At 35.7% G+C, this 20259-nt stretch overlaps 2 protein-coding genes across 8 annotated transcripts in view; both read left to right on the top strand.

The window, feature by feature from the left end:
* Positions 1-19164, top strand: part of LOC117917999 (germinal center kinase 1) — a 27484-nt gene extending 8320 nt beyond the window's left edge. The window contains exons 8-20 of one of the 4 annotated variants that reach the window (XR_004651820.1): positions 4965-5009; positions 6230-6265; positions 7231-7286; positions 8040-8121; positions 9162-9296; positions 9434-9584; positions 10959-11112; positions 14085-14301; positions 15916-16116; positions 16211-16296; positions 16723-16837; positions 18924-18979; positions 19082-19164. Coding sequence is in view for 3 of the 4 variants with exons in the window: in XM_034834522.1 (XP_034690413.1) it covers positions 4965-5009; positions 6230-6265; positions 7231-7286; positions 8040-8121; positions 9162-9296; positions 9434-9584; positions 10959-11112; positions 14085-14301; positions 15916-16116; positions 16211-16296; positions 16723-16822 (1263 nt within the window). In the remaining variant the exon portion in view is untranslated. Of the gene's footprint in view, positions 1-4964; positions 5010-6229; positions 6266-7230; positions 7287-8039; positions 8122-9161; positions 9297-9433; positions 9585-10958; positions 11113-14084; positions 14302-15915; positions 16117-16210; positions 16297-16722; positions 17044-18923; positions 18992-19081 lie in introns of those variants that run through there. The other 3 variants (XM_034834522.1, XM_034834531.1, XM_034834511.1) reach the window with 3 other exon arrangements.
* LOC117918018 lies at positions 17844-20259 on the top strand. 4 transcript variants are annotated; one of them, XM_034834543.1, is made up of 5 exons: positions 17844-18362; positions 18891-18991; positions 19082-19257; positions 19651-19759; positions 19846-20259. In XM_034834543.1, the coding sequence occupies exons 1-5, from the start codon at positions 18065-18067 to the stop codon at positions 20146-20148; spliced, it is 987 nt and encodes a 328-aa protein (XP_034690434.1). In that variant the 5' UTR covers positions 17844-18064; the 3' UTR covers positions 20149-20259. The 4 variants fall into 4 exon arrangements, with proteins under 4 accessions (XP_034690434.1, XP_034690444.1, XP_034690452.1 ...); XM_034834553.1 differs by having other exon boundaries at positions 17847-18362; positions 18924-18991; XM_034834561.1 differs by having other exon boundaries at positions 17855-18350; positions 18924-18991.

Here is a 20259-nt window from a genome sequence, read left to right as displayed (position 1 = left end):
ACAACTAGCTGCTCAGAGGGAAATGGGTGCTAGAAATCATGTGAAAAACGAAACAGAAACTGCTTTGTCTTGCAGGCCATGAATATCATCTTTGAAGTGAATTGGAAGCTGGAATTCAGGTATTCTTGAAGAGAGATAGGTCCCATTAATAATCCTGACAATATTTAGGCACTGTTATATTTTAAAAAATAGCAGCCATGACACTACCTTGTTTCATGGGTCTAAGATTTTCTTTATTTTTATTTTTTGGAAGTTAGATTCTGTTCTCCAAAAAGGTTGCGGGATTTAGAGTACACAATGAAAAATTGTGTCATAAGGGCTCTATCGCAGCTTCTATTTTCTTTGTTTTGCATTGCATGGGTCCTTTGTTATACGGTCAAAGAGACTCTCCTAAGTTGGCACAACTTGTTTGTGGGAAGAAAATGGAAGAAAGGTTGGAGAGCCAAGCAATTTGGAAGAAAGGGAATCAAAGGGTGTTTAGGAGTAAGGACTAGATAGTTCAAGCATTAAAACACACTTTTCTTAGCAATCTTAGGTCGTGAGTTAGTTTGTATACAGAAGAAGCCTCAATGTCTTTAATTGATTTTGTAGATTGCGTGGGCTCTAGCTGAGAGAGGGAGTTGTGTTTTTTTTATCTCTTTTTATTATTATGGCAATGCCTTTTGGCTCCTTTTGCATGTATCTTGTGTACCTTGGTATGTAGCTTCCTTATCTATAATTTATAATATTTTCTTTTGCTTACTTTGATTTCTTTTTATAGGCAAATAAGGTATATAGGTACACAGGAAATGAACCAGGAGCACTGAAAAACCAGAATAACTAGGGAAATGACAATGGGCAGAAGGCAATGGAAAAATCCCTATTGATGCTGTCAATGATGTACAAAAGAAACAAATTTCCATCCCATAGAGAGCTCCTTGACCAAGCATATAAAGATTTGAGAGGATACACTTTCAGAACCAAGTCTGAGTGCTCCTAAACTTCAAAAATCCTTCAATTGCACTATTTTCAACTATACCAGAATCACAGAAGGGCCATCATCCAAACACTCTTCTTACCCTTGTCCCTTGCCAACATAGCTGCCTTGCAGACTAACCAAGATACACAAACATGTGTAAAAAATGATAAGTTGTGTGTATTTAGGGCTAAACACAACCTATGTGGCAGGGCAACAAGATAAACCATGTTGGTGGGGTTGACACGGCAAGTTTGCAGTAAGGAAGAGAAGAAAGCTGTGAGGACAGCGCCGATTTGTATTATTTGGGTGGGAAGAATGTGATAAAAGAATGTTCGAGGGACTTGAAGCATTAGTATGGAACCTGAAGGAAATTATTTTGCAATCCCATATTTTCATTGAAGATATGGGGTGTTCGAGTTGTAGGCTTGTAGTTTCCTCTATGATTTGTCTCTTCTTTTTTTTTTTGTTTTTTTTTTTTTTTGTTGTTGTTTTGTTTGCGCATGCACATGTGTGTGTGTGTGTGCGGAGAGAGAGAGAGAGAGGGTGCTAAGGAAATTATTTTGCTGTCCCATATTTTCATTGAAGATATGAGAGCTTCAAATTGTAGGCTTGTAGTTTCCTTTTTGTGATTTGTCTCTTGTTGGTTTTTGTTGTTGTTGTATTGTGTTGTGTTGTTTGCACGTGTATAGAGAGAGTGAGAGAGCAAGGGCACTAATATGCATCTCAAGCCTATGAACCCATTGTGAAATAGTTGAGGAAAGCTAGTTTACATTCATGAGGAAAATGTGTTCAATGAAAAATAGAAGTTTGGAGGGAGGGAGTGAGAGCAATGCATCTCAAATTTGTGAACCAATTGAGCAAAATTGGTTTACATTCAAAAGAAAATGTGTTGAATGAAAAATAGACATTTGGAGGGAGGTAGCATGAGAGAGAGAGAGAGAGAGAGAGATAGTGTTGAACTATGGAATGTCAATTCAAACACTAATCATATGAACTATTGAAACTAATGCCTTAGATAGTCTTCATGCAATAAAGTTGGAGGAACCATTTTTAAAGAAAGAGGTGTTCAACGCCTTGTCAAATCTGAATGGGGATAAAGATCTAGGTTCGGATGGTTTCTCAATGGCTTTTTGGCAGTGTTGTTGGGACTTTGTCAAGGAAGAGGTGATGGGATTCTTTAGGGAATTTCATGAACAGTGCAGATTCGTATAGAGCCTCAATCCAACGCTTCTAGTTTTGGTGCCAAAAAAAAAGGGAGGGTTGAAGACTTTAAAGACTTTAAGCCTATAAGTTTGGTGGGTAGCCTCTATAAGTTTTTGGCTTAGGTGTTGGTTAATAGGTTTAAAAATGTGATGAGCAAAGTGGTCTTCAAATTTTAGAATGCCTTTGTGGAGGGTAGCCAAATGCTTGATGTTGTGCTTATAGCTAATGAAACAATTGATTTGATGCTAAAAAGTAACAATTTTGGGGTGCTATGTAAGCTTGATATTGAGAAGGCGTATGACCATGTTAATTGGGACTTTTTTTTTGCGGTCTTGAACAAAACTGGATTTAAGCAGAGGTGGATCAGTTGGATTTGTTGGTGCATTTCTTCTCCAAAATTCTTAGTTATTGTGAATGGTAACCTTTTTAGGTTTTTCATAGCTTCAAGGGATTAAGACAAGGGGACCCGCTTTCACCGTACTTGTTTGTGTTAGCCATGGAGGCACTCAATTGCCTTCTTGGGAGGGTTAGGGAGGGTGGTTTTTTGTCTGGTTTCAAAATGAATGGTAAGGTTGGAGAGGGTATGAAGGTTTCTCATTTGTTGTTTACGGATGACATTTTGGTGTTTTGTGAGGCATCTCTAGCTCAAATGACTTATTTAAGTTGGCTACTTATGTGGTTTGAGGCCATTTTGGGTTTGAAAATTAACCTAATCAAGAGTGACTTCATTCCGGTTGGGAGGTGGAGAACTTAGAGGAGTTGACCTTTGAGTTTGGTTGCAAAGTGGGTGTTCTTCTGACGTTTTATTTGAGCCTTCCTCTAGGTGCTCCTCATAATTCTTTGGCTACTTGGGATGGGGTGGAACAAAGATTTCGTAAAAGATTGACAATGTGGAAACAACAACATATTTCCAAAGGGGGAAGACTAACATTGATTAGGAATATCTTATCTAGTTTGCCAATCTACTTTATGTCTCTAATTTGGATGTCAAAGGTAGTGAGTTTGAGGTTGGAACAAATTCAAAGAGATTTTCTTTGGGAAAAAGGGATCTTAAAGAGAAAACCTCATTTAGTAAAATGAGTTACTGTTTGTTCAGATAGGAGGAAAGGGGGCTTAAGAGTTAGGCGTCTTTCTTCGCTTAATAAGACCCTCATGTGCTAGTGGAATTGACGCTTCGTAACAGAAAGGGAGGTTTTCTATAGACAAATTATGAGTGGTAAATATGGAGAAGCTAAAGAGAGTGGTGTTCTAAGGAAGTGAGTGATGGTTATGGTGTTGGGTTATGGAAGGCCATAAGAAAATTGTGAGTGGTAGTTAATTGTAGAATATCCTTCTCTGTGGACAATGACAGAAGAGTAAAGTTTTGCAAGGATTAATGATGTGGTGACATGCCTTTAAGTGTGTTTTTTCCCTCCTTATTTGCCTTAACTAGTTGAAAGAAGGTTTAGGTGACAGACTTGTGTAATGGAAGACATGGTGTTTGGACTCTTAGATTCTCTAGGTGTCTAGATGATTGGGAGATTGAGATTATGGAGCGATTCTTGGAAAGGCTTCAAAATAAGGTAGTAGTTGAGGGAAGGGAGGATAAGGTGTATTGGTTGGAGACAAAGAGTGGAACTTTCTTTGTTGAGTCCTTTTACTCTAGCCTAGAGGTTGGGAGATCAATGCTGTTCTTGGTAGGTATTGTGTGGAATGTATGGGTTCCACGTAAGATGAGCTTTTTCGCTTAGGAGGCAACTTGAGGAAAAGCTCTAACTCTTGATCAGTTACAACGGAGAGGTTGGTCAATAGGTGTTTTCTATTCACACTCATGAGGAGTCAATTTACCACATCCTCTTCCATTGTAGCAAGGCAAGGATGTTATGGTAGCTTTTGATCTCTTTTTTCGGTGTTTCATTTGTATTTCCCTCCTTAGTTAGGGAGGTTCTGCTAGGTTGGCATGACTCTTTTGTTAATAGGAAGTGAAAAAAAGGTTTGGAGAACAACTCCTTTATGTCTTTTTTTTTTTGGATAATTTGGAAGGAGAGAAACGGAAGATCATTTGAGAACACAAAGCTCTTTCATCAAAGATTGAAAGTCTTAGGCTTGGTTTGGGGGGCATGTTGATGTTGCCCTTTCCTTTGGCTTGTCGTAAGGTGCTTTTCTTCTATTCTATGTGTACTTGGATGCGCCTCTTTCAAGCGCTTTTAATTTAACCACTCTTTTTACTATCAAAAAAAAAAAAAAAAAAAAAGAAAGAAAGATTGAAAGTCTTGTTTCTGTGTAACTTGTTTTCTTGGACTAAATTGTTTATAGGAGAAAGCTTGATGTCTTTATTTGATTTCATTGATTGGTTGCGTTTGGTTTGAGGGAAGGGGTACTTTTTTGTTTTCCCCTTCCTTTTTGGTGGCCGTTGTATACATCGTGTTACTTTTGTGCACCCCTTTTTGATGCTTTTCAATACTATTTTTATTTATCTATAAAAAAACACTAATCATATGGGACATGAATTTAAAAATATCCTTCCTGACCTGATAAGACTTCAAAACTATCCTTCACAGGTATATGTTAGATATTAGAAATCGATCTTTTATACATTTCAACCACTATTTTTAATGTTGAAAGAAATATAAGGTATGTGATTGAAAGGAGTACAGGGATCTGGTAGCTTATTTTTGCTAAGATAATAACATTAAATTCACTTGGAGGCACTGTTATTTAATAAGAGTACACTGAACATCATGCTCTCATGCAAAAATTTTAGGTCACATGATTAGTTAATTGTGGTTTTGATTTTTCTTTTTTGGTTGAATTCTTTTTCCAGGTGGATGTGTGGGCTCTTGGTGTGTCTGCAATTGAGATGGCAGAGGTTTGTTTTTTGATTGTATATTGTTCTAGCATTTCTGAGTAAACCTGCATAGCTTGGCCATGTTTTTTCAACACTTATTGTCAGCAACTTGCATGAAAATGGTTTTTCTTTGTTGTATTTTTGCTTGTAGTTAGCCAGTTGATTTTGAGTCAAATCAGTCCTCTTAATGCCAGTTGGAAATGAACTGGAGTCTGCAGCTGGTTGGTAACGTGGGATAAATGAAATTGTAAAAGAAAATTGTGCTGTTGGGTTAACACTAACATTCATAGGCCTCTCTGCTTTTGCAGTAATTTTTCAAAACTAATCTGTTTGGTAAATTAAATAAAAAATGATTATTAAAAAATCTTACCCACATTGGGAGCGGTTTTAAGAAGCAAATAAAAGGTAATTTTTTAAGAGGTAATTGACAATAAAAAGGGTTAATTTCATTTATCTCACTTGAGGTTTTGGTTAAATACACCTAGCCCCCATCGGTTTGAAATTTCATCAAATACCTTCACTATCATTCTTATTTCTAATTTTCACTCACCTCCCCTCTCACTCAAAATAAGGAAGGTCTTTAATGAAATTTCAAACCTATGCGGGTTAGATGTATTTAGCCAAAACCTCAGGAGAGGTGAATGAAATTAACCATAATAGAAAATCGATTAATATAAATATATTTACTTGTTCATTAGAATAAAAAATAAGAATATTCTTAAAAAAATAAATAAAGTATTAAGAATTGCTTTTAAATAATAAAATGATTTCTTTAGTTAAATGTTTTTTTTTGATAGGCAGATAAATGTCAATTTTTATATTGAAATAAAGGAAATTGTTTAAATTTTTAGCAGCCCTATTTTGGTCATTACACATAATTGGGAGTTTAATAATCTAGTTTACCAAATACTTAAATGTTATTTTTGAAACCCGTAGTGCTTCAAAAACCATAATTTATGAAACACTAGACTGCCTTTTGTCACAATTGATTTTTCTTTCCACATAGTTAAAAAACGATTTCTCTAAAAGCTGCAACAATACCCAATTAGCCCACAAACTAATTCATCTTAAGTCAAATAGTCTTTGCATCAATTTCTAAAGTACTGTTTTTCATTGGACAGTTCTAACATTTCTGTGTGTACATCAGATTTTTCTTTGCTGAATAACGTTTCCCAATTTCTAATTTTCTTTCCTGCTAAAAGGGGGAAAATCTTAATATTTCTTGGTTTTATTGTTTTCAGGGGCTTCCTCCAAGATCAGCCGTGCATCCAATGAGGGTTAGTGCTTGATCTTTAAGCATTTTAACTTTTGTTTTAGTTAGCAATGCACTCTAATTTATATGTGCTTCATATTATGGTCCATAATTTTAACTGTATTTTTGTCTAATTGGAACTTGGTTTTCTTAGTAATGATGGATTAGTATCCAAATGTTAGTCAGATGAAGATATGATAAATAAACTGTAGGATGTTGTCGAAGTGAAGTAGTGGACATTTGGCAGAAATGTCAATAGGTGAAGTAACGTATCTTATTTGGTGTCTGAAAGGGCATTCTATGACCAGATACATTGCCATGTCTAGAAAAATATGGATGACGTCCCTTCACTAATCTGCAATGAGTTCCACCTAGACATAGAAATTGGTTAAGATTATGGATATGCGATAATTTCCCATTATGTTTTCGTTTCTGTTTGATACCAGCAGTTATATTTTGTTAAATTTCTTGGATCTGTCATCTTTGTCCTTTGTTTATTACATTTTTCAAGATTTAGTCCTTTCTATTCTGAATTTTTAGGCATTGGTCACCCCATGTAGGACACTGTCTGAATGCTTAGGTTCAAATCCAACAACCATAAGATTAGGGACATGGGCATGACAGATGGTGTTAGCTTCTTAGCTGCAACAGCTTGAGGATCTGGATGACCAAAGATCAAGTCCTAAATAAGTCAGTTGGAAATGGGGATGGTCTCCTATAAGTGTTGCGGACTAGATTCATGGTGGTAGGTTTTGTGAAAACATCTTGATTCTCTTGTGACAAAGGATAATTTTGGTACCTTATGGTCAAGATAAGTGATCAGTTAAACTAGGTTGTTTATGTATATAATGCTCTGTAAATTATGATTGATATAATAAATAGATTCCTACATTTAAGTGTGTAATGAGTTTTTATTTTTATTTTACCTTATCATTTCCTGTTTTTAAGATTATTACTGGATAAGGATATGTTATTTATCATTTGTGTTAGGTCTTGTTCATGATATCTATTGAGCCAGCTCCAATGCTTGAGGATAAAGAGAAATGGTTTGTCTTTTATTCTTCTCTGTCAGCAATCTTTCTATAACAATTGATCTAAATTGTAACTGTATTCAAAAGTGCTAATTTACATGTTATATGGAAGTCACTAACTTAACTATTGGAAACTCTTATCCCAGATATTCAGAAATGGTTGCATTAATCAGTTGTCTACATTCTATTTTTATATCAGAGAAGCCTCTCAAACTTCAAAGAAAATACTTGAACTTGCTATGAAGTTGGTTTGAGAAGTTTTTTTTCGGATAAGTCTGAATGATCATAAAAAGTTGGTTTGAGAAGTTGCCACCTGAAACATTGAAATTTCCTCCTTACCTATCAAAAAAAAAAAAAAGAAAAAAAAACATTGGAATTTCCTTCCTAAGAGGCACAATATATTTATTGGGCTTCAATAGCCAAATCACTATGCCACTTCAAAATTCTAGTTTAAGAGGAAGAAAAAAACAAAATTGTCAAACCTCTCAGTGTTGCCGTCATTACTATAAATCCCTGAGAACAGTCAATGTTGGCCTTAGGCTGGGCCATCAACTCTTTTTGGGCAGAGCATTCTCAGTGACTGCATGTACATGGGCTCATACAATCCATCTTAGAAAATCCCAATTTTCATCACATGAAACATGCCAAAAGTATGACCTGAAATTGGAGAAGGAATTAAGCACAATGCTCCACTGTAAAAGTTATTTATCTTAATTTTTTAGCATCATAAACTGTGAAATTTCAACTGAGGTTTGCCCACTTTTGCAGGTCTCTTGTGTTCCATGATTTTGTTGCAAAGTGCCTTACAAAAGAACCCCGTCTTCGGCCTACTGCATCTGAGATGCTAAAGGTATGTCAAAATAGTTATGTATTAAGAAAGATTCACATTATAGGAGAGCTTGGTTATTTGACATTGAGTTACTATATAGTATGCTATACATAATTGGTACATAACTGTTATTTTTCTGATTCTGTTGTACACACTTGTTGGGGAAGACTTCTTTTTAAGGGGGCCATTCTTTCTCCAATTATTCTCTCCTTGTGTGACCTTAGGCTGTTGAAATCAAGTGACCGGTTAATGGTGTCTTTCTATGTTTGATAACTCATTTGAAGTGATTTTCTGTGTTTCTACATAGCATATCTTTAATGGGCATGGGGTTCATAGATTTTCACTTAAATGTTTAATTCTGGATGAGGGGGAATTTTCCCTGTATTCCAAGTTGTCACAGACATTGAAGATTTGAGATTTTTTCTTTGATAGGTACATTTTTATCCCATTGGGACTTGAACCTTGAACCTCTCACAAACCCTACCCAACTCTTTACCACAAGAGCCAGGCCTCAAGGGAATTGAAGATTTGGGATTTTTTTTTTTTTTAATTCTTTAATTTATATGGAACCTTGTGCATTATGGACCATTTCAACATTATGATGTCCACTACTGGCGGTTTTTGTTTTTATATGGTGTTAAGAATAATTTGGTGTTGAGGAAGGCACTTTGGTTTCTTTCTTAAACAAGCTGACTCACTTAAGATGTTTTTCTCCAGTGCATGGATTACTTCAAAGATAGCAATTTATTTCATGGAATCATCTCATTAGCACAGTTGATACACATTTTATTTTGCATAAGAAACGGAGAAAAGGAGAAAAAAAGTTACCTAATAGAATGCAGCTTGCAAATGTTAGGCAGTTTCTGTTATCAATAAAAGCAATCATTTATCAGATATTTATCAACATGAGAGCAATGATTCTAAAGCTGCATCTTAAAATTATGGGCTTCATGAGGTCCAAACATGTAAAAAATAGTTTACTGCCTGTCTTTTACTTAAAAAAAAAAAAAATATCTTGTTCAATTCTAACTTGAAACTATTGCCTCATTTGTGAAACTTAGCACAAATTCATAGAGAAATGCAAATGTGGAGCTTCTGCAATGTTACCAAAGATTGAAAAGGCGAGGCAAATTCGGGCCTCGATGGCGCTGCAAGCACAAAGTCTGGCTCGAATCACCTCTATATCAGGAGATGCTGTATGAAATTTATCCTTTTTACACTCACAGTCTGCATCCATCTGCTCATCACCCACACTTACTCCCTCCCCTCTTTCTATTTATCAGAAAAAAGTCGATCTTTCATATTGTTTTTACATGTTTCTGATTTGAAACAGCCTCCGGAAGGTCCAAAATTGAATGAGGATTATGGAGATACAGTTCCATCAAGGCCTTTCAACAATGGACTTCAAGTTACAAATGAGGTACCCACAGCTAGTACTTTGGTGAAGCAGCAGATATCTGATGGTGTGGAACTAGAAGGAGAAGGTAGGCTTATAGTGTATATTGTACCCTCTAGGTTATATAAAAGGGAAGGCTACACTGTGTTTGGGCCTAGTAACAGGATCCTTCCTTCTTGTTTATGAAATTATACCGTACTTCCATCTGCTTCTGTTGTTGGTAACAAATTCTCTTCTCCACTAGTTAATTCTCATGTTCTTAACTTCTCTGGAATTCTTGTTTTTGTCCTTCTCTTAAAACTGCTTTGCACTTTGCTCTCTCCTCAAAGTTTTATTCTTTTTTCTCTTATATCCAAATCTCTAGGGCCTCCCAACTCATCATTCTTTTCTTCATTATTTCCCCTGATTTTTATTTCTTTCATTGTTATGGAAATGGGTTGAAATGGAGAAGCTAAAATTTGTAGCAAGAGTTCTAAAAATTCTCTCTTCAACTTCTCCTTCACCACTTGGTCCTGCATTGGAGCCTCACAACCAGCCCCATCGCCACCAAATCTACCTCTACTTGAATCTTCTCAACTTCCTATGTCCACTGGCCATGTCTGTGGCATTGCAGTTTCATCTCCACACCTTCCACCATTTACTGATGCCACCAATTCTATCACCACTTACCTTATGATACATGCACCATATCACATCTACTTATGTACATTATGTTTCAGAAAACATTGCCATCAAAACACTACTGGTTCAAAGAAATTGATTTCAAGAAACAACATTCTTCTTCTCTCTCTCTCTTGCTCATTTTATGTTGGTGAGTCCTTTTAAATAGACACTAAATCAAGAAAAAGAAACAATTTCTTGCAATTGAGAGACCTTTACTTATCAAAAAAAAAAAAAAAAAAAAACTTGAAATGGAGAGACAGGAGTAAATAGAAAAGGAGATGGAGAAGCTGACGATGGAGTAAACACATATATATATATATATATCCATTTACTCAATTTGGTCAGCAATTCTAATGGGCAGAGGGTGGTGTGGTAGGGGAGGATAGTGAGCAGGGGTCATTAGGTCTAACCTCAAGGAATGTAAATGCAGTTTACCTCTATATAACCTGGGTAAACCTTTTATGGTGCTCCTGTGAATTCAGCATTCTCAGCTTCAGTACAAACTGCTCAATGTATTCCACCAAATCTGGGAGGATCTGAAAATGGCAACTTTATTTTTTGATTTTTGTTTTCTTAGAGTTTATCTTTGTCAATGAAACCCTTATTTTAGGGTTTACTTAATGCAATATTATGGATGAATAAGGTGTTTTATTCTGGAAGAAAAAGAAATCTCTGTAACCTCTTGCCTGGTTGGAAATAATAGCTTATTCATCTGTCTTCTTGTTGAAAAGGAAAACAATGCCTAAAAATCTAGTGGAGTTACGGTTTTATGATTTTGTTTGTACTCTTTGTTTAACAGGTGAGTTTGGGACTGTAATAGTTCATGGTGGGTTTGAGATGGATAAAACCGCCAATCAAACACCTGTTTCCAGTACAAAAGAACCCTCAGCTGCTCATGAAAATGTTGAGAGCCATCCTGTTGGTGGCCCTGGAATCAAATCAACTAACAACTGGTATTTTTCTTCCACTGTACTTCTACTTTTCACTTAGATGCAAATGTTTTATTTTTAAAAATATGATTTCAATTGATCCGCCAAATAAAGAAAAAAAACTTATAATCATCAGTAAGTTATGATGCTGATATGAAGTTTGGTCATGGTAATAATTAATACTTCAGTCTTCATTGGGGTAAGAATTTTCTGTCACCCTCTGACATTGAGTCCTCATGTAAATATTTTACTTGAGAATTTGAGATTGTGATATGTCTTGCCTACTCATGGTAGCATGTGCAAAGGTATACTTATTTCCAAAGTGCTTGTGTATGTGTTATTCTGAAACAGTCCACAATTAATTAAATGTTTCTTTTCTTCTACTATTTCCTATTTATCATTGCGTTTTCTTGCTGTTGAAATGAAGATCAAATTTTAGATTTTGCCTGTTATTTCATATAATGCAAGCTTGATAACTTTGGTGGAGCTGAGGGTTTTGGTTTTTCCATGTGAGAAGAGGGTGTTGGCTTCTGTCAAGAATGACTAATTACAGTTTGTCTGGATACTAATATCTGTCAATTATGTGACTGGGCATCAGCTGAAATGTTTTCTTTTACACATAAAAGATACTGAATATGAGAAAGGAAAAATAAGATATAAGATAATCTAGGGAAGGGACTTGCATATTGGAAGAATAATAGCAGAGGCAAATGGCTTTCTGAAAATGATTTTATGCAACTGTTACCACTATGTCCTAGTATACTGTGCCTCTACAGGATGGTAAACAGTTGATGCAGTAGCCGTTTTTCTTTCCTCCTTGATAATGATGCTACCCTTACAGTTTAAAACCATCCAATCCCCTTCCTGATTGTGGTGCATTGTATCTCTTCAGATTTTTCAGCCCGAGGACCATAACCTAGACCTCCTTGGAATACCCACAATTGAAGAGGAGATGATTTTTTTTGGAATTTAGAAGCAGCTTAACCAAAATGATATTTAGGTCTCTGCAGTGTGCTTCAATGTGTTGATGAAAAACTGCAGTTCAAACTCTCCTTTCTCAACACATCCATGTGAATGAATGAAAATAAAATGAAGAAAAAAGAATCACTGTGGTTATAGCCAATAGAAAGCACACCTCTTTAGTGAGGATGTTCTCTCCAGTTTTATTTGGATGCTCATAAACAATTTTAGTTGAAGCACTGCACCAAAGCTCTTTCTCCCACCATTTTCTTTTCAATTCTATTCTTTGTTGGGGAATAAAATTGGAGAATGAGTGCACAAAGAATTTATTGAGCTCAATTTATTTTCTTTATATTTTCCTTTTCTTTTTTCTTTCCCTCATCCTTCTCATAACGCTTTCCATGATGCAAACAGAGCCTTAGCCAAATAGACTTCTTAAGCAATCTTGTAGCACAAATTCCAATTTCTAATCATTAATGCCTTGGAGAGCTGGGATTTCAGTGCATTGCTTCTCTTGTCCACACCATATAGTTGTCTTTCCAAGCCTTTATCCATAGCAATGCCAAAATAGTTTGGGAAATTCAAACGGATTTCCTCTAGGAAGGTAGGGCTCTAGAGTTGACATTGTGCATTTGAAATGGGAAGCTCTTTGGAAGCAGGTCATAGGAGGAAAATATAGGGAGGATGAAGGGGGGTGGCGTTCTTGTGAAGCAAGGGATTGATATGGGGTTGGACTATGGAAAACCATTAGGAAGGATTGGGATATGTTTAATACTAGGGCCTTTTTCTCTATATGGGATGAGGTGAAGTTTTGAAAGGATAAATTGTGTTCGAATCATGCTATTGATGATACCCTGAATTTACTCGATGCTGGTTGTTGTGGAGCAGTCAACACCTTGAGGTTGAGTCAACACCTTGAGGTTGAGTCAACACCTTAAGGGCTTGGCCATGGAAAGTTCCTTGGTTTAAAAAAAAAAAGGGTAAATGGTGTAGAGATGAGCCTTTGTGTGTATTCTTTCCCTCTTTTTATGCATTAGCTAAAAAGAGGTCTTTGGAATTATTGATATTATTGATGTTTAAGTTGGAGAGAGGTCTTTGGAATTATGACATGTGGCTTTGTCAAATCCTAGACCTAGCTAGTAGTGAATTGTTCCTTTTCTTAGTCCCCATGTTTAGCTAATAATGTTGCAGCATTTTTAAAAGGGTGTGGAGCTAGCAAATGATTTTTTTTGTAGGGAATTTTTTTTACCATCTTGATTTTACATTGTTGCTATATTTTGTATGTATTCCTTTTTAGTTCTGGACTGCATCCCTCTTATTGCTCTTGTTAGGTATTTCCTCCCTTTTTTAATCATTCTTTGTATTTTTGGTAGGATTTCTCATCCTTTGCTTGTGCTAAAATTCATGTCAATGAATTGTTTATTTTTTATTATGAAAATATATATTTTTTGTTTTGCCCAAAAAATCATATCCTTTACAAGTTCCTCCTGTACTTACTAAAGGAACAATGGAATGGAGAAAGCTCTATGCTTTTTTTTATATGTTTTTATATGTTACTCTGCATTTTTCTTATCACATTGGTAAACTAGTTGTTTCTTCAATCTCCCACCCAAAAAGATTAAGAAGAAATATGGTTATGATAATAATAGCAACAGTAATAATACTAATAATACTGACAATACTAATAGCAATAACAATAATAGTAATAATCAACCCTAAGCACTAGCAAGATGAAACTTTTTCCTCCAGTACTCCAAATGAGTCTTATATGTTTGCCTTTTGGCTCAAATATTAGTCATCCATTTGACTCCATTGTGCTCACTCTTTTAACTGTTATCTAACTTATTGTCCCTTTTGTTGCCAATAAATGATGTAGAATAAAAAATTGAACCTTAGAAGTTTTTCTCCTCCTTTTCCCCCTTCTTAGGATCTCCTCTTGAATAGCTTACTGCACAAATATCCCATCTTTACCTTTTGCCTGTAAGTTTTTCCTTTTAATGTCTTCAAGAGTGTACAACTTCATTGAGATATTCTAGCAGGGTGGAGGATACAGTTGATGTTGCTGCAAACAATGACCAGGTTGGAGAATCACATCCAGGGGAACAAACAACATCCAAATCAGTATTTGGCTCTCCTGAGCAGAATCTCAGGACAAATAGCATTTCTCAGGTGCAAGCTGGAGGTGGTGGTGTGAGCAGTAGCCAATTGAAGAATGAAACAGTCAGTAGGACAGCCTTTGCATCACAAGATAAGGTAAATTCTACATTCTCCAACCTTTAATTTTCCAAATGATAAATGAGTATGCACCAAATTGCTCAGGGAGCAACCAGAATTTAGTCCTTGGCTGCAGAGTTAAATGATGGATAGTCCAAAGTTGGAATAAGTGATGCAAGTTTGGAAGTTTATGGAAGTTCAAGTGCTTTTATGTATGGCAATTTGGAGCCTATTGGGGAGTGATTCTAGTTAAAGAACTTTTAGCATGTAGCGCTTTCATTACAAATGCTTTTAAGGAGGATCACTTGGGCTTTGGATATAAACAAACAAAACAAAGCCCTTGGATAGTCTTTTTTTGGTAATGTGTTATATAGTAAACAAGGCAATTTTTGAAAGAATCACTATACTTTGAGTTGCTGTTTTAGTGGCTCTTTTCAATACAATTTTATCTCTTTTATTTATCCTTTTTTTTTTTTGAAAGAATCACCTACTAACTAATTATCTAAGAATCACTTGAAGTGATTCTCTAGATTTTTAAAAATAATTTTCAAAGGTTTGTCAAACACATAATTTTAGTGAGAAAGTGCTTCCAAATATTATAAAGTACTTGTAGCTTTCTCAAAATCACTCCCAGATGGGCTCTCAGACCATGGGAGTTCAGAATTTCTGGTCTTGAGAAGATGGTCTAATTTATGGTCCATATATGTGGTATGAGACTTAGCACATTTCTGCCTTTTCAGCTGGGTATCATTAACTCTCTAGTTTGTTGCTGGTTACCATTTCTATCACCATATAACTCATAACATGTTCAATGTGTTTTTGGAGTAATCAGCGCCCAAGCTTTTCCTAGCATATATATGCCTTTTCTTTTCTCTCATTCAATAGTTGATGTACTAATTGATTGGTATTTATGAGTTCCTTGAGCTTGCTTCATTTTACATTTTGAAAAGGTGAAATGAAAGTTCCTTGGAATGATGGATTTTGTTTTTGAATTTCTGGGACAGTTGTTTAACCTGAATCCAACTATCTGACTTGCTGAATGCATGGTGTACACTATAAAAATCAAATATTTCAGTTTTCCTGAATTATGCACCATAGCTTCCCCAAATTCAGCATGTTTTCCTAATTATTGATCTCAAATTTGTAACTGAATCAATGAAGAAGATAATATAATGTGATTTTCCTGAGTGCAATGTAAACTGCTTTGGTGGGTACACGCAAATGTTTAACTCTTAGCCACTAGCTTATGCGAAGCTGCTGAAGTTTGGAACCTTATCAAATTCATCTTTCCCAGTACCCTTCTTTGAGGGTAGACCAGAGCTAGGTTAATGGGTGATGAGCTAGTTTTCTCATTTTCCCCTCAGTTTCTTCTTTCTTGGGCCAAAATTCTGAATTTGTAGCTGAATTTTATCTGGATTCGCACCATTCAAATCCAGCTTACCACTCCAAACCCAATTTGATCAATTAATCAGGTTTTACACCAACCTCTAAATAATGCTCGGAATGAGGCTTGATGAGGGTTTATGTTGTGGCCTTTTTAATGTTTATCTGGTATGCTTCTTAAAGTGTTCTCTTTTTCCTCGTTGCTGGAAGTGCTTGTTGGTATGAGTGCAACTTGGGTGTCTTCTTACAAACTGTTCATTGTCATTGTAGCTTTGGTCCATATATGCAGCTGGTAACACAGTACCCATTCCATTCTTGAGGGCAACTGATATATCTCCAATTGCTCTTTTGTCTGGCGATGTTCTTGGAGGAAGGCAACGAGAAAGTAGTGGAACTGTTGCTGTGGAAGCGGTGCAGGAGCTTTTTACTGGTGATAGTCAGCTCAAAAAGGGTAGAAGGGGACAGAATGAGGTTCCATCTCTCTCTCTCTCTCTCTCTCTCTATATATATATATATATATACACTTCTACTTTGTTGTTTAATGTGATATTCGATGTAACTGCAGATTCCCCTTCCTCCAAGCATGTACCAGAGGCTCACTTCAAGCTCTACGCTATTGAATCTGGCACAAGCTTTGGCTTACCACAAAACGTATGAACTTCAAGATCTTGTAGCTCTTATCTTACAACATGTTTATTATCTTTTTGGAATGAGATCAACCATAGAACAAAACACCCAATCAAATTTTCTCAGCTATTGCTCAAGGCACATTTGTCTTTTTGAAAATCACATCAACCAAAGAACAACCATGCATGAGCACGCTTCTGCCCAGGATGCATTTAAACTTGAAACGCTACCACATACATTCCTTATAGTTTGCTCAAGTCTTTTATCCCTGAATGCTGAAGCTCGTTTGCAGATACACCTTGTTTTGACTGCGACTTTTGTTGCTTATTTATTTGAGTGGGGGTCTCAGAACCAAAGCAAAAGACATATTCATGGCCGGTTGTTATAATATGATTTATTTACTTTTCGATCAGCTATTTGTTCCTAACCCCTGTATTTCATCTGTTGCAGGAGTTATGAAGAGATGCCACTCCAGGATCTGCAAGCAGTACAAGAGCAACAGACTATTCAAAACCTTTGTGATACACTTCGAACTATTCTGCGGCTGTAGATAGTCTCTTTTCCTGTAAGAATTAAGTGTTTTTTGATTTGTTTTTCTTGATCTCTTTGAGTCTGTAATTTAGGATCTTAGTTTTGTGTAAAGGTGAGAAAAGGGTAAGACTGGAAGCCACAAGAGGACAGTCATGGCCCATCTTAATCTTCTGTTGCAACTTTGCATGTATATCACCAATCCCATTGGGAAATAAATCAGTATTTCATTTTTGATCTTCACTGCTAATGTCTCTCTTGCTCTATTGGAAGTTTTTTCCTCTTTGTTTAAAACCCCATTTTTGATTTTACAGAAATTTCCCTTTTCGAAAGGGTCATTCCATGGTAGGTTTTGGGTGCCATTAAGAAAAGTGGTAACCTGTGGTGAGGAAAAATTTGTCTCATTTTTACTCCCCAACCCTTTATTTTAATGATTTTGGTTTCACAATATATATTAAACTTGGATGTGATCCTGAAATATTTGCAAATTCCATGACTTTCAGGTTAATCCAACACGAGAAAATTGGTTAAATCTTGTATGTTGCAGAGGAAATGAGAATTGTTTTTCATTTCATTTAAACAAAATATTTTTGAAGATATAGAAAACAATTTTCAATTTTCATGAGAACATTAAAATATTGCATTTTAAAACATAAGTAGTACTTTGACAATTTAAAATATTTGAATACTTTATTTTCCTTTAATACTACTTTATTTTCAGCCGGGCCTAGTTGTTTCAGAAAAAAGGAAAAAGAAATGGAAATTTTGTAAAACCTTGGTGGGTTAGCACAATCTCAATTCTCAAGACTCAAGTGATTTAGTTATATTTAAAAATAAATAAATAAATAAATCTTGTTACCTACTCCTCTATAAAACTTTTGAAAATGTGTAAACTACTATTTTTATTTTTTATAAAACTTTTTAAAACATAATTTTTGTACTTGTACTCGTATTTCTTTTATGGTTCAGTAACCTACTTAATAGCACAAACATGTAATGAAATTGAAAAAAAAAAAAATGAAGGTAGAATAAACAAAAGTTGAATTCTAAGTTAGGCAACAAGAAAGGGGCTTTATGTGAATTGTGACAATTTCATTTTTCACTACCTAAATCAGTGAAAGAAAACCAAAATAATTTACAAATGGGTCTTTCCATTATTTTGGGATCATATATGTGTACATAGCCATTTTATTGCTAAGCGTCGTCCTTTAATCAGAGGCAAAAGCAAAACTCAAAGACAGGAGCAGCACCAAGCTATTGAGAAATGGGAAGAATGAGTAGCAGAATCCGCACTTCACTGCTACACACCATTCCCAGGTCCCTCTTCTCCTCTTCTATTTCTTCCAATAATCTCTCTTTCAGAACCCTCTCCACACTCCCCTCCTCCCCCCAAAACCCTTTTTCTTCATCTTCCTTCTCTCCTCCTATTTCTCATTTTGTTGGCTTTCCATTCAAACCCGCATCCTCACTTTCTTCTTCTCCAACTCTTAGATTCCTAAACACTAACTCCTCTGATCATATTGACAGCAAAGAAGATCACCCACATCAGTGTAAACCTCTACGTTTGTTTCTTTCTTCGCCTTTTGCATTTACTGGTCTTGTTTTGAATTAGATTCCGTGTTTTCGTGTTCTTCTATCCCATGATGTAGTTTTCTTATACTTTGTTGTTGTGCTGTTTGGAGTGTGAGATTACTGTTTTGTTGGTCGCGTTTGTTCACGTCTGTATGGTGAATGTTCTCCAAGTGTTTGATCAAAGTTCCGCATCATCTCTGATGGCTAAATCTTGTTAATAGAATTTTCTTTTTGCGAATTGATATGAATGATCAAATGGGTTACACTTCATTCTATGCTGGTGCACCTGATTATATGTATATTTCTTATATTTAATAAGCTTTTTAATGCTATTTGAATGTGGGTTTGTATTTTTTTTATAGGGTCCCTGTAAGCACCTTATCAAGATCATTTTCACAATCATATGGCATGTAAACAAAATAGTTTCCAATAATTTGATTCAGCCTTTAATTTTTCTTCTCTTTTTTTGGGTTCACTAGCTAAGTGCTGTGAGATTAATTTGTTAGTTTTTTGTTTAGGACGTTATTCTCTGAGCATGCTTACATTTACAGATGAAACAAGTGAAGGAGAGACCACTGATGGATGGGAGGAAGAGGAAGAAGAAGAGGTTGAGCCTGAGGTGCATTGTTTTGGATTGCATTTATGATGGGTCTACTTTCATTTTAGTTGTAAATTCCATTTTGGTTGATGTCTGTCTTCAACAATTTAGATAGGTGATGGAGGGGATGGTGGTGGCATTGTGCTGCAAAATGTTCCCTGGGGCGAACGGGTTCTATCTATTGCTCGTGAGGTTCTCTTACAATTTGGTGGTGACATGGAACTCTTCTCTTTCAAGACAACTCCACGAGGGTACATATATGTGAGACTAGACAAACTATCAAACAAGTAAGGATTTTCATGTCAGGTACACAATGTTTCCTATAGTTGAATCATGGAGTTTCGACAAAATATTCATCTTATGGGTAAAATTAAGAAGGAACAGATGCATGTTGAATATTCATTCTGTTACTATGGTGACAATGAAAGTTTCCATTTTCTGTGGAAAAAATATGACCTATTTTCTCTTAAATCTCAAAAAGATAACCTATGATGGTCAGTAGCTTGAAAAAGGATGACTTAAATTTCTTGGTAAATTACTTCTGGTTCTGGTTAGTCATTTACTGAAAGATGATGTTCCTCCTATCGAGTCCATATAATTAATCAATAGAACTTTGTATATTGTTTCAATTTGGATCTCCAAAGTTTGTTATTGACAAAGACCAGTATGATTGTCACCAGATATGGGTGTCCAAGCATGGAGGAGATTGAAAGGTACAACCTAGAGTACAAGAAAAAACTAGATGAAATGGGAGCACTTGGAGAGATACCTCACAATTTGGCTATTGAGGTAACTGAGAATCTAACTATTATGTAATCAAAATACCCATAAAGTTTGTTTCTTATATTTAAAGAAAACATTGTTTTATTTTGTAGGTATCATCGCCAGGTGCGGAACGGTTGCTAAAGGTGCCAGATGATCTGGATCGATTCAAAGACATGCCTATGAGAGTAAGCTATGTAGAAGATGTAGAAACTCAATGCCTAGAAAAGGATGGTGTTTTCATGCTCGAGTCCATCAAAAAGGAATCAGCAAATTGTGTGTGGAAGTTGGCAAATGTGAGGGAAAATAGGGACCCTTTGGGCAAAGGTAGACCTTTGAGCCGTAAACAGAAGGATTGGAGATTGAAGCTGCCATTTGAAATGTTTAGGAGGGTAACTCTGTATCTTGAATACTGAAAGTTCATTGCTTTGTGCTGTTAAAATGAGATGATAAGAATTTAAACCTAGCAGTAATCTTAAATCTTTCCAATCTTGGGAAATAGTAGTTTCACTTTTTTAGCATGAAAA

This window comes from Vitis riparia, chromosome 1 (genome assembly GCF_004353265.1).
Source record: "Vitis riparia cultivar Riparia Gloire de Montpellier isolate 1030 chromosome 1, EGFV_Vit.rip_1.0, whole genome shotgun sequence".
Taxonomy (NCBI): domain Eukaryota; kingdom Viridiplantae; phylum Streptophyta; class Magnoliopsida; order Vitales; family Vitaceae; genus Vitis; species Vitis riparia.
The sequence above is the reverse complement of the archived record's forward strand: the minus strand, read 5'-3'. Positions and strand labels throughout refer to the sequence as shown.